Raw genomic sequence first — 14512 nt, 5'->3', positions numbered from 1 at the left:
TGCAGGGAGAGCCGGAGCAGTGGGCGAGGGGCTGCCGAGCATCTGCCATGGCCAACGTGAGTAAGCCAGGCCCGGTGCGGGGCTGCGGCTCGGGTTGTGAGCCTCAGTCGTACCCCGCTGCGTCTTATGCAGGGCGATCGGGATCGTCCTCCTCTTTCCAGCTGAGTTTCCGATCTGCTGCGGTTCAGTTGGAGTGAGGGTGGAGGCGCACTCGATTCTGGTTTTAAAGCCGTGAGTTAAAGCGAAGAGCTCGAGTTCAGCGGGGCGTTCAGGCTGAGGGACAGCAGCCGAAGTTGGCCTCGTTCTGTCACGCAGGCCGCTATAAAACCTTGATCTCGGGGTGTTTTTTCAGTGGTGTAATGTCAGGCGTGTAAATATTTGCAGAGCTGGGCAGAATCCACACGGCTGTGTCCATTTGGGTCCCTTCCAGCTTGGGATGTCCCATCACGCTCCATGTGTGCGATGCCAGCATCTCCCTGTGGAGTGAATCAGTGTTAGCAAAAGCGTTGCTTTTGTTGCAGATGTGCATCAGTCACATATGGAAAGTCATCCATATTTTTTTGAAGTATAAAAAAAATGGGTTAGATTTGACAGTTTTATCATGGCACTTGCATATTTCTTATTTGAAAAACAAACACAAGTAACAGTTGCTGCTTGCACTGCTTAAGATACTATCATAGAGTGAATCATAGAATCCTAGAATAGCCTGGGTTGCAAAGGAGCACAGTGCTCATCCAGTTGCAACCCCCTGCTGTGTGCAGGTCACCAACCAGCAGCCCAGGCTGCCCAGAGCCACATCCAGCCTGGCCTTGAATGCCTGCAGGGATGGGGCATCCACAGCCTCCTTGGGCAACCTGTTCCTGTCATTGAGTTCCAGAGCTGCTCCTCACCTCGAAGCACTGATGGCCCTTCAGAGCTCCTTTGTTGAGGCTATTTGCACGTAGAGGGAGATAGCGTTGCATGGTTTTCTGTTTGCCACCTGACTGAATCAGCTTCTGATAGCAATTAATAGTTATGTTGATGGCATAAGGCCGTGGCGTGAAGCAGATTTGCTGGTGCATCCCAAGACAGCAGAATTCATAAAGGTTTTATGGCTCATTGGCAGCTTGCCCAGGGTGCTGAACTCATCTGTTTGCAGTAATGCTTGTTTATAAATATGTGAATGTGCTGAGTTTGCAAATCTAACATGGATTGCACCAGCTTAAGTTTTGCACATGTTAAATATTTATGGATTTCAAGTGCAAAATACAGAAGTAGAAATTACCATACCCACCTGTTTTGGTATGCATGTCTCCTTGCATCCTTTAGAGCTGTTGATATGTGTGCTTTGCTGCCAAAGAAGCGTGTGTATGCACATATGTGTGCTTCTAGAGGAAAGATACAAGATGTATCTGTAGCGTTGTTATCTGGTGTCCCCTCAAGTCTTTTAAGAAGTGTGAGTATGGGCCAGCTAATGTTTGTGCTAGTTTTCAGGGCAGAGGTCTTCTTGGATATCGGCACTCACTTAATTAACAGTATTTCTGATCATGATTGAATTGTGGTGATCTTGGAAACAGGGCTGGATGCATTCTTTTTCTACATCTATAACTTAATTTAAGCTTTAGCATTTGAGTGGTGCTACTTAAACTTTTTTTCCCCCTCAAGTAAGAAGGTCTTTCACTAAGTGCTTTCAAGGCTTTTCCTTTGCTTAGAAAACTAGAAAAAGATAAACAATAATAATAATGTATTTTTAAATTTCTATGTTACAAAAATAATTGCTGATAGTTAGCTTACAGTTTTAATTATGGAGTGAGGTTTTATGATATACAGAATTGTACGTGAACTAGTAATTTTGTTAGCAGTATATAATACTTGCTTTTGTTTTTGTCTTCTCAGGTGCTCTGTAACAGAGCAAGATTGGTCACCTACCTACCAGGGTTTTATTCCTTAGTCAAAAGAGTTGTAAATCCCAAGGCTTTTTCTACAGCAGGTTCCTCTGGCTCAGACGAGCCTCATGTTGCTGCTACACCTCCTGATTTATGTAAGAACAAGCAAATTCATTTTCTTTGAATTGATGTGCTATCAGAACTGTACACTCCATATAAAACTAGGAATTCTGAAGTGTGTTTTTATTATGGCAGGACACTTACCTGTGTTCTGGTTGCCTTGGTTTTGTGATTGTGATCGAATAAAGATATTTGAGCTTTTCTTTTAATTCCTTTTTAAATAATACAATGACTAAAGCAAAGCCTTGACTTTTACAGGTCCAAGAACTGTATGGCCTGATGAAGTAATGGGTCCATTTGGTCCTCAGGACCAGAGATTCCAGTTGCCTGGTAATATTGGTTTTGACTGCCACCTAAATGGTACTGCTGCTCAGAGGAAAAGCCAAGCCTCAAAAAGTCTGCCTGATATATTAGCAGAGCCTTCACCAAATGAAAGGCATGAATTTGTAATGGCACAATACATAAATGAATTTCAGGTAAGAACAGATTCTGTGATTCTGTGATACAAGCTTCTGTGCAAAGCTGATATTTCTTGTCCAAGAGAAACGTAATCATTGTGTCTTCCTTCTGTAAAAAGATATGCCTGATGTTCCAGGTGGCTTTAAAAGATGTGCTTCAAGTGAGGTAAGGAAGCCTGTGTAGAATCTAGTGACTTCTGTGGTTGTGTGAAAACTTCAGTATCAAAATGTACTGCTTGCAAAGTCTCACCACCTTTTATCAAATAAGAATGGTAGTTTCTTACTTAAGTATTTCATCTAATGTATTTGGCCTTGCGTAGTTTAGACAGTGTACTCAAACCTGCCTGTTTAGTTCTGACTCCTGTGGAATTCAGACATGAGAAGCAGACCAGTGTAGCTCAACCTCAGGTCTCAATGTGAGAGTACATTTTGGCAGTGGCAAAACTTGCAGCCAGTCAGATGCCATTTTAATGACAGGAAGGCTGTTAATTGCTAGTTTGACTTGCATGGTCAGACAGTTTCAACAGATGTTTATTGCTACTAGCTGCTGACTCAGCTTTCCAATCTGAGTTCTTGACATGTTCAGACTTCAGAAGTCAGGTAATAAATCTGTGTTGTAAAAATGCTGTGTAGTGTTTTCTTTTTAAACGTAACGTATTCCAAAGTGTTGAGAAAACGTAAGCTTCTGGTGAGCTCCCAAAAGTCTGTTTTCAGTGTGTATGAATCATAACTTCAGTTGAAAGACCAACAACAACAAAAAAAAACTAGCCTTTGGTTTACTTAAACCAGGTGCACTGATGGCACGTCTGCATTCTAGAAAGATTACTTGTAAATAAAGTCATCAGTGCACCTGCTGCTGACCAGATGGAATGGAGAAACTGGAAAGGTTTCACAACTGTTATTCAGAAGGCAGTTAACAAGAATCAGCATGTTTAATACCAGTGTTGCTCAGGAATCCATGAGCAGTGCTTAGCTAGTGGAAATGCTGAACTGCTTCTAGAGGAAACCCAGATCTGGACTGAATACAGAATCCTCCCATGGCTTGCTGCAGCAGGCAGGAGAAAAGCTTGGTGCTGCTGAAGCTCAAGTTCCTCTGCTTGAACAGTCAGAGGAGTTTTGTTTGCATAAAACTAATGTAAATGAACCTAGCAGCCCATTAATATGAAAATATAGTATAGCTCTCTGGAAAATGGCTGTAGCCCCTTAATTATAGTGTAGGTGGTAAGTGTGTGTACTATGAGTTGTCTTTAGCTGGATAGAATGGGAGCAGAAGACAAGAAATCAAAATCATTCTCAGTAAGAGAAGCAGCCAGTGATTAGGAAGAAAAGAAATGGCTTAGCAGCACAACTGCATGATTTATCAGGCATGAAGTACCAGCTGATCTGTCCCAGTGACTTTACAATCATAATGCAAAGTACATGTGGAAATATACGTACTGAAGTGCATCTAAGATCTGTTGTTGGTCTACATGTTTGTTTTCTATTTCTTTTGCCTCCCACTGTTGATTTATAGAATAAATCAACAGTGAAGTCATTTCCTCTAGGGTGAACCTGCAGTTACAAACTGGTGTTAGGTGGGACTTGATATACTACTCAACATTCAAGACTTAAGTTGCTGAAATTTCTTGGATATTAAGGCAAAGTTACAGCTACTAAATCTGTGTATAAGGATTCTGCACCTGTGCTACATAGCTGCCAGCTTTGGGATAGTAACTGTTTTAAGTACTTTCTTAAGGACATTAGAAGCTTAGATTCTGTGTATCTGACTTACAGTGCTGCATGTTTAATGTACCCACAAGAATAAGGTTTTTTCAGAAACTACAGAAAACAAAATTGGTATTATTGGAAAACAGCTTGGTATTTCAAGATACCACAGTTCTGTTTTGCAGGCTGCAGTTTTAGCTACAGCTGAAGTAACTGGAAGTTCAGAGCTGTTGAGCTGTTGTGTAGCTTCCAGGTTTTACCCTGGCATATGTCTGAAATCTGTCAGTTGCTTTTGTATCAAATGCTTGCAGGCCATTGCTTCAAATGGATATTTTTCAGAAGTTTCCCTCTTGGTTAAGGTTTTGGATAGTGCTGTTAGAATAAAATGCAGAATTTCTGTTCAGATAATAGGCTATGTGTATACTTGTTTTTACATATTAAAGTTAGAACAAGTTGTAACTGATAGCAAATCATCATCTTTCTGTGAGACTTCTTGGGTTTATCAGTAGGCATACAGTCACAAAAATATAGTCTGCTATGCTACTATGTGATGTTATTCCTGTTGTATATTAAAGAGTAGAAAAATTAATCTTTTTTTTCCCCTCAGGGTTCTGATGTTCCACAGAAACAGCAAATAAATAATGCTGAAATGTATTTTGAAAATGCAAAAGTGGAATGTGCAGTACAAGCTTGTCCTGAACTGCTACGGAAAGGTATAAAAAAGGTTAACTTTTTTTTTGGGGGGGGAGGTGATTTCAAAACAAACCACAAACTTCTTTAAAAGTAGGAATATGTAAGTAAGGGCTTTGGTGAAATTGACCTTGCAGAATGTGTCACGGAATAAGGAAGTCCAAAGTTTGTATTTCACAAAAGAAAAGGGCATGTAAAATGAATGCTGAAATTTTGCTGCTGATGTTGCTTTGAGTTTCATACAGAACCTAGTGCTCTGCTCTGATAAATGGTGTAGAAGGAGAATCTTCGTGGTTTGGGCCCTTTCTGTGAGTGCTGCTGTGTCCTAGGAGCAATCAGAAGCAGATCTGGGACGTTTCTACTAAAAGGTTTAAAGTAAAAAAATGAATGTGTGTGAAATCTTCTGGCTTAACCAGAAAATACGGATCTATGCACCTCATGAACTGGAGTTCGTTCATTTCAAAGTTTTGATAATTACTGATTTGCTAATAATTTGAATTAGGCTTGGTAACTTAATCTAAAACTGAAAAATGTTTAAGAGCAAGCCATAAAATACTGGTTTCACTTTTAGACTTCGAATCAATGTTTCCAGAAGTGAATGCAAACCACTTAACAGTACTGACTGTTACCCAGAAGACTAAAAATGATATGACTGTATGGAGTCAAGAAGTGGAAGATGAGAGAGAAATGCTGTTAGAAAATGTAAGTAGTTGACACAGGTATCATTTTACCTTTGTAGATTAATCTTCTGTGTAATATATGTATATTCTGCTTTATTTCTAGCTCTGGTAGGAATGTACCATATTGCACGTTTGAGCTAATCCTGCCTTCTGTCTGATAAAAGTAGGTGGAGTCAACTGTGTATGTTGTAAAATGGTAAAGCAATACATTAAACATCTTTTGTCGTCTTGTAGCTAAAGGGCAGCAAGTATATTCTCACTTTACACCCACTTCAGTACGCTGTGTTTTGTAGGATTTTTGTGTTTTTTTCTTCTTTTTTGGTGGTGTAATTAAAATTCAAGCGTGGACTTCGTGCATCCTCACTTACAGAGGTGTTTGCTCAATTTCCTCCTTCTGGTAACAGATGCATCTTTTAGTCTGGATATCAGTTAACAGTGAATAAATGCTAACCAGCCTCCTGTATGCTGTCTTGATGCCCTCTTGCCACTAGATGCCTCTCTGAAAATAGCTTTGTTTCTCATTCAAAAGATTGTTTTGTACCTGCTCCAGCAGGCGTCACTGTTTGCCACTGCTGGCATTTCTTTTTCTTGGTACCTTAAAATACATTTTCATGTATTACTTGTAGTTTTTTTAAAAAAAACTATTTAAAAAAAAACAAAACAATGTGATTTTCATCTATGTGCTGAGGGTCAGATTCAGGTTTTAATGCCCTTTGCAGCTTCATAAATTGCAGGTGTGTTCTGTAGAAAGCAGTGTTTGGGTCACCACTAAAAGAAACAAGCAGTCTGCAGTATCAACATAAAAATTACACACAAAATTAAAATTCCCTTCATTTCAGTATGGTGTTCTCTTTGAATTATGTATGGTCTGTTGATCTTTGGCATTGCAATCTGGTCTAATTATGTGTTAATTGGCATCTTTCTTCCTTGTGCACCTCCCTGTCAAGTCTAATATAGTCAGTGCAGGAGTGCTGGGATGTTAACTGTAACCTCCTGGCCTAAAGGTTACTAACAGCAAGGTCACAGACAAATGGTCTGTTTGTTTGCTTCATAGATGGTTAGAAGTTACATTAAAGATACTAATTTAATGTGAGAGACTTGTGCTGAAGTAATGAGGATTATTTACAGCCAGGACTTAAGTGTTTACAGTGGTGAATCTCAAGTGGTTACTAACACTGCTCTAAGAGTTTGCAGTGGGTTTGTTACACTACATCTTTTGATCTAGTGTTGTGTCAGGAATGTAATGCTTTAAATGCTGTCTTCAGATGGTTTGCTTATGTTTATGGCTAATCTTCAGAGCTATCAGACCTCAAGGTGTAGATCTGGTTACTCTAAAGGATAAACTTCCTTATTTTGGACCTCTAAGAGGATGAGGCTGACTAAAAATAATCTTTGTACCTCAAGTTTGTCAGGCAACGAAATGAGAGTAAATAAAGTGTTAATTTATTCTGAAGTTAGAGGTATGTCTTTTTATGAGATTAGGGAAATTCCTTTGTGTTTCAATGGAGCTACCTGAATTCTATTTCTGCTTTTCTCCTGATCAGTGCACTTAGCTATTCAGATTCTTGTACCTGGACATGCTTTCCTCAGTGCATGGACAGTTCTAGAGTCATCATGTATCTTGAGGCTTTGGGGGGAGGGTTCTCATTTAACTTCTCAAGAAGTCTGCAAAGGCATTCTGTGAATTCCTGTTGACTGTCCTCAACTGGATTGGAAACTGCTGATCTAGGTGATCAAAAGCACATAGCTGAGGTCTTGTTCTTGTTCATTTATCTGTGCAAAAATGTGCTATGTAATCTATAGCTGATGTAACTTGTGCCTTGTGTTGTAATGTCAGCTTTAAATTTAGGTGCTTGTTTGCTATAAAAATGTAGTGATTTCCCTAAGATATTTCTCCAAAGGGAGGTTTGTGGTGAGGCATTAGAGAATAGGGAACTTCTCGATATGTAAAAATGGTATTTTCATAAACATCAGCTGGTATCTTCTGTTGTAAATAAACCAACTTTGATTGTCTAATAGTGAAAGTGTTGTTTATCCTGACCAAGAATCAAGTATGACAAGAGAATTGGTGTAGGCTGGTGTGAAAAGAAAAAAATCAAGTACTTAAACTGTTTGCTGTCATGATGCTGAACTAAAACATTCTGCAAAGATCATTTGCAGTTGTATGTTTGTGCTGCCAGCAGTGTGTTGGTATTTTCCTGCTAGCTAAGAGCAGATCTAATAGCAAAACTGTATTGTTATATAAATATATAGTGCCATGTTTGGACTATGTGGAGTCCAGGTGAGATTTGTTATTCTGTTGAAGTAATACTTGACTTCTTTGAGAGGGTAACAGGTATGACTGCAATCTGCATGAATAATCAGAGTAATTACACAAGCTGTTAGTACATTCCTGACTGGCCCAAGGAACACTTAAAACCTTGTATGATTGGACTAGTTTAATATATGCCATTAATTTTAATTGCCTTAATAATCTTAATATTTTTGTTGAAAATGCACCAAATTTCTCATTTACAGAGAACAAGATTCATTTTCAGTGTATTTTGTGTGTTCTGATCCATGTATATCTATCTACATATCTGCCTGGATATAAAACATTTCTGATCTTCTTCCTTCCTTGCTTATTTTTTCTTTTAAGTTCATTAATGGTGCCAAGGAAATCTGCTATGCAATCTGTTCTGAAGGCTATTGGGCTGACTTCATTGATCCTTCCTCAGGACTGGCAGTAAGTTATGTGCTGTGTGGAACCCTACTGTCTGAACTAACAGTGGTACTGTTCTGTACCACTGGAATTCTTCTGTATGGGTTAAATCCACCTTTTTCATATTGCCACAAAGCTGTTACCATAGGATAATTGTTTTTATAAATTAGGCAGATAGATTATGACCCTTCATATACTGTGTCACTTATTGCAGTTGGCACTTCAGAGAACGTTGTTCAGCAATGAAGTTTTTAGATAATTGTAGGAATTTGATGCCTAAAAATTTGTCACTGTGCAGTAAGCTGCTTCTGCCTTCCAGAAGGTCTTTTGGTTATCCATAAATAAGCCTGTTTATGCAGATTGGTACTTTAAAAAAAAAAAAAAACACCAATAGTTTGCATAAGTTAATGATGTGTGTTATATAGGAAAAATGAATAGCATGAATGGCTTGTTCCAATTAAATGGCACAGAATTCATTATCAGATTACAGATGTCAGCCAGAGGGTGGTGAGGCACTGGAACAGGTTGCCCAAGGAGGCTGTGGATGCCCCATCCCTGCAGGCATTCAAGGCCAGGCTGGATGTGGCTCTGGGCAGCCTGGGCTGCTGGTTGGTGACCTGCACACAGCAGGGGGTTGGGACTGGGTGAGCACTGTGGGCCTTTGCAACCCAGGCCATTCTATGATTACATGAGGAGCTGGCAGTTTCTTAGCAAGACATCAGTGAAATGTGACAGCATCTTAAAAGTTACAAGAGAATTGAGTTTCTATCAAAGCACGTGTGTACATGCATTTTTGTTAGAGAACTTATTCTTGAAACAGTCAAATACCTGAACATAACCATAGATGAGCTCATCTAAGTGAATTTATATCTAAAAACACTGTGAAAGGCAGTGACATGCTGTGTCAGCAGAGCCAAATAGGTCTAATAGGAATTGTTTGTAAGCTAAGAAGGCAGCTGAGAGTGTTTATGGTACTTAGAAGCGTCAGTGAGAATTCAACACATTTGAAGGATAGTCATAGATTAATAAAACAAGGATATTGTCTTTGGTTCCAGTTCAGTAGTACCAGCCTTACCCACCATCTGCCCATCAGCAGTGGGCTTCGGTCAGAAACTTCCTCTTCTGAGATAAAGCAACTGTAGTGCCCTTTTCAAATTGACACGGATTTTACTGCTAAGAGTCTTTATAGTGGCTCACTCAAAAGGTGCATGTCGTGATTTTGCTGTTTTAGGGGAGATTTCTTAATGTCTGAAAAGCAGAATTTTTTGAAAACACTTAAGGTGTTTTGTGTGTCTGACTTATTAGACAGTCAGCCCTCTGTCTGTCTCCAAGGTATAATAAAGCCTTAAGTATGGGTTACAAGTACAGTCAGGGGTGCTCTGTCTGTAGATGTCTCAAACAAAACTGCACATACAATTTCTTCCAACAGATGTAGATGGCATTTCTGTCTTTAGTTTTGTTGCTGTCTTTGCCTTTTGTTTTTAGAAAGGGGTAATTTTGACACTTAGTAACAACACAGTCGAGTTTTATTGATCTGTTAACCCTCACGGTACAAAAAGTTCAAAATGGTGATATGAAAAACTCTCTTCTTTTCCACCTAGTTTTTTGGACCTTACACAAACAACACTCTGTTTGAAACAGACGAACGTTACCGCCACTTTGGATTCTCTGTTGATGATCTTGGCTGCTGCAAAGTTATTCGTCACAACATCTGGGGTACTCACGTCGTCGTAGGAAGTATTTTCACTAACGCTGAACCTGACAGCCCTATCATGAGAAAACTAAGTGGGAACTAACAGTTGACAGGGTTTCACAGATCCACGTGACTTTGGCGTCCTTTGACTCGGTGATTCTTTGTAAGCATTGTCAGAAAGCACACTTGAAGTAATTTTAGATAATAAAGTATCTGCTATTTATTTTAGTCTCGTGACTATGCTCATCATATAATTTGGAATGTTATTTGACACTATTTTAACAGGTACTTGTGTGTGCCACAGGAATTTTAAGCTGTGAGTTTCCCTCATCTTTGAGTTCAAACTCAGTTGACTGAGTGCACAGCTCTGCATAGCCTCTTACTGTTATCAGCTGTCCTGTCTTTTGGTGTCTGACAAATCTGGGTTCCTTGTGTTTAAAAAATCTTGATGCAACTGAATTTTCTAGGAATTTTGACCACTTACTGCAGTAAGTTAGTGGGGGGGAGGAGCAATAGTGCTATTCTCCCATAAAACTTAATGAAGACTGCAGCAGTGAATACTGGGCTAATTAATTGCTCATGCAGTGCTCTAAAAAGAATAAGTTAAGCCTTCAGGAATCTTTAACTGTAAGTTGTACTACTTTAGACAGGTGCTGATGTCACTGCTCCATCCAGAGACTGAGTAAAAAGTCTTAACTCTAGAATCAGTCATCTCCATGTTTTTTGTCTTCATGTTGCTTTTGATTTTATTTTCTCAGTGTTAGCTAAGTATATTTAACTGTTTTATATATGTACATGTAATTTAAACTTGCTTTTGGAATTTTTTTAAGGTCATTAAATACATTGATGTGGGCTAAGGAAAAAGATAACAGGGCAATGCTTGGATACCTTCATTGTTTTTTCTTTTACTTTAATGCAACTGAGATTTATCTCTGGAATTTCAAAATGCCTCAGCAAAGGGCAATTATGATCAATTGCTGTAATTACAATCAATTATAGCAAACATTTCAGCAGGAAGGTTTCAGTAAATAAGTCGGTCTCTTCAGGCAACATAAAAACCTTCAAATCAATTGAAGATACTGGAGAGAACAGTGAGGAAAATTCAAGACATCTGAAATTTCAAAGCTGTCAGCTGCCTCTCTACAGAAGCTAGGTAATTAATGTTGCTACGTTCACTTTTTAGGACTGTTTGGTAATATACCACAGCTGTAGCTGTTTATGCAACAATAGAAATCTTTCAGTCTTGACTCAGTGAAAATTAAATGGATCTTTTGTCTGGATAATGGCTGCCAAGATGATGTGTTCAGAGGTTTAGCTTCCTTTCAAATAACTAGGGATTTTAATAATTATTCTTTTCCCAGTATTAATAATTAGACTTAGCACATGTTCTAGGTTTGTGTACTGTTTCTGTTCCTTATTCAGGTTCTAAGCCAGTTTGCCACCCAAGTCTTTCTGCTGGCTTTATTGAGTAGGCTTAGAAGCAGAGCCTTACCAAGTGCCTGTGTCTGTCCTTGTTAATGACTGCCTGATCACAGAGGTGCAGTTGAGGAAGGCTCTCTCTGCTGAAGTAGTGACTACTGCCTTCTCTATTCTCACCCTGGCAAGCCAGCCATTCAGAGTTTGTGTTGCCATCATCATCTCTGTTGGCTCCAGCCTATATGCATTCCAAGTACTGCTGTTGAGGCAGGATTTGCTTACTGCTGTGTCGTGGAATCTGCCATATTTCTAGAACATGAGCTCTTCACCTCCTGTCTGCTGGCTAAGAAAGCTGTAATATCCAGAGGCTGGTTTATTTTTTTGGCCTTGTTGTTTAAAGGATTTAAAAAATACTGAAGGAGTTGCAGAGTGTCTTTGTACAAAACCAACTGAAGCATAATTCTTCTGCAGAGTACGTGTTACCTCGTTTGGTGACGGAGGGTGGTGGTTGTCCTGGTGCACAGAATGGCACCATTGTAGAGACCTTAGCTGGATAAATACTAGAAAACTTCTGTGAAATGCTTCACATAGTTTAACTATGTTGAAGGTTCTTGGTGCTGTCTTTTTGTTTTCTTCCAGTGACTTTGTTGTACTTGCCTTTCTATTTTTTTTTAATTGAGGTGTATTTTCAGGCAGCTGTCCAAATTAAACTTGAGACAGTTTCTGAGCTCATACCCTGTAAAGTTTCATGCTGGAAAATGTGGGGTTTTTTGGTTGCTTTTTTTTTTTAAACAGTAACTTTTCAAATGGCTTTGACTCAAGGCAAAAAAACTCACTGAAAATAGTGGGAATTCTGCCTTGACATCACTAATAGATAGTATTTCATGCTAGAAGTTGAGGGGAGATATTTTGTGGTATTTTTCTAACTAACATTTCCTTGTACATAACAACTTACTAAAACTCTCAAAAGAGGCTAGAACTATTCAGTTCTGTTTCCCTTTCATCAGAAGGGATTTATTGTACATTAATTTGCTACTGTGAAATAAAGGTTTTGGAATACAGTGTGATGAGCTGTACTTCTGATAATAAAAAAAGCAACAAATGAAACACTTCTCAGTGTCACAAATTGAGATCCTTTCTATGGTCAACAAATGAAAAGAGATTTCATGCAATGTTCACTGTTATGTCTGTTCTTAGCAAGGGTTGATCTTCTATAGGAAGTTCTTAGCAGCTTGGAGAGAGTTTCTTAAAGTTTGGTCCTTTTAGTGAAGAGTGAATGAGCTTTCCTGTCAGTGAACTCCAGCTATTTGAAGTGATGCTGAGCATCACAAAAGCAGTGCTGTGACTGTTAATTAATTATTAATTACTTAATTTGCAGATTAATATACACAGTGAATGTGTCTAAAATACACAAGGCTAAAAATTGTTTGTAGTGGTCAGAAAGCTAAAACAAAATGTTATAGGTGCCACTTAGTTGCCTTAGGATATGAAAACGGTGCTAAACCTGTCTCCAAAGAATTCATACTAAAGTTGAGAAATCACATGGAGTATTTTGTCTTAAATAGCAGAATCTTATGTGAGCAGTTATCCTGGTGAAGTTCTACACTGCTGTGAGTTAAAGAACCCTATTCTCCTTCCACCAGCAGCCACCTGGCTGGAATTGAAGTACTCAAAGTAATCCACAAGGTCAAAGGTATCTTGGGGGAGAAGGCCCCTTTTCTTTGACTTGCCATCTCGACTGCAGGCTTGTTGCCCTTTCTTGCTAATTGCAGTGTCACTCAACAAGAGATTCTCTGGTTCATAAACATGCAGGGAAGCATGCCTGTAACATTAGACAGCTCCAGGTAGCTGATCCAGAAAGGTAAGGCTGCAAGATGTAAGCTGCTTTGTCACAGTAACAGATGTAAAACTTGGTCTGTGAGCTTGTTTGGCTCTTAAAGTTTCTGCCCAGTCAGGCTAAACTAATTACAGAAATCTTGTAGATGCATAAAAGTGGAAGATCTCTGTGGTGTGTGTTGACACTTGTTCAAACAACCTGAATGAAGTATGATACAATTTTTATACTTTGAGAGATTTATATAACACAAGCCTTCAGAGAACACTCACCGTGCTCTTTTAGTCAGCTCTCCCCTCAGGCAGCAGTAGGGCAGCTCTCTGTGAGATCTGCCTGCTGGACTGAAGGCAACATGAAGGCTGCTGGTTGATTAAAAAGCATGGAATTGGTTTTCAAGGTTTCACATCCCAGCTGAAGCTTCTGAAATATCTGATGGATTCAGGTAAGGAGGAAATTTTCTAATACAGTGTAACTCAGATATTCATCCTATTTATTTTTGAACTGTTTGAGGAATTAGGTAGTTGATTAAACCATAGTGTTCACACTTAAAAGGTGATCATGTGTATTAAATGAATTCCTACTTTTGCTCCCAAGCTCACGCTTGGTGGGCACTGATAACAGCTCTTGCATTTGGAGATGGCTTGTTAGCATTGCAGCAGGGATGTTAAAAGCTGACTCATGGAGGAGATATGTGAATTAACTGGTGAGAGGAAACTGAGGACTGAAGTACCTCACTTGATCCAAAAGGAAATATCTCATGTATGCTTATTTTTAGATGCCCTGTTTGGATGTTTCCACACAGTTCTCATGTGTTTTTGGAATTTTTCCCAGATTTTCTTATGGAAAGTCAAAAAGCATAACTTCTTATGTTCTGTACGAACAGCTGTTTTTACTACATATGCCTTAACTTATTTTTTTTCACTGCAGTGTTTCTAGCACAGCATTTAACATTACGTCATGGGCTGCGTCCTGCACATGGATGGGCTGCTGGGAGTGCACATGAGCTTGTCTGAGAAAATGTATTACTACGTAACTGATGTGTCAGGAAGGAGTGTTAAGATTGTTCAGTATTTTCCAGTGATTAATTATATATTCCAGGAAATGAATTAAAGGTTTAAAAAAAAAAAAGAAAGAAAACACTGATATAGAGTGACATTCCAGCAGTTTATTTTAATTGATCACCTTTCCTCTCAAAGCATAACTTTAGCTGGGCCAACTACATTTTGCAGTTAGTGGAGAACTACTGAAGTTCTGACCCTGTTACTGAAACTGCTGCTGCCCAAAGACCTTCCCCCATCAATCAGAGACATCTGCAGCACCTGAGCTCTAATTGCTGCACTGATAGCACCTG

The 14512-nt window shown here is 39.1% G+C and overlaps 1 protein-coding gene across 1 annotated transcript; it reads left to right on the top strand.

The window, feature by feature from the left end:
• Positions 1-6: 6 nt before the first annotated feature.
• On the top strand, positions 7-12436 carry MMADHC (metabolism of cobalamin associated D). The gene is made up of 7 exons (XM_003207757.3): positions 7-56; positions 1876-2020; positions 2244-2461; positions 4755-4860; positions 5409-5539; positions 8156-8242; positions 9820-12436. The coding sequence occupies exons 1-7, from the start codon at positions 48-50 to the stop codon at positions 10012-10014; spliced, it is 891 nt and encodes a 296-aa protein (XP_003207805.1). The 5' UTR covers positions 7-47; the 3' UTR covers positions 10015-12436.
• The last annotated feature ends 2076 nt before the right edge of the window (positions 12437-14512 follow it).

Source organism: Meleagris gallopavo, chromosome 7 (assembly GCF_000146605.3).
Source record: "Meleagris gallopavo isolate NT-WF06-2002-E0010 breed Aviagen turkey brand Nicholas breeding stock chromosome 7, Turkey_5.1, whole genome shotgun sequence".
Classification (NCBI taxonomy): Eukaryota; Metazoa; Chordata; class Aves; order Galliformes; family Phasianidae; genus Meleagris; species Meleagris gallopavo.
Note: the sequence above shows the minus strand (reverse complement) of the source record. Positions and strands in the feature narration are given on the sequence as shown.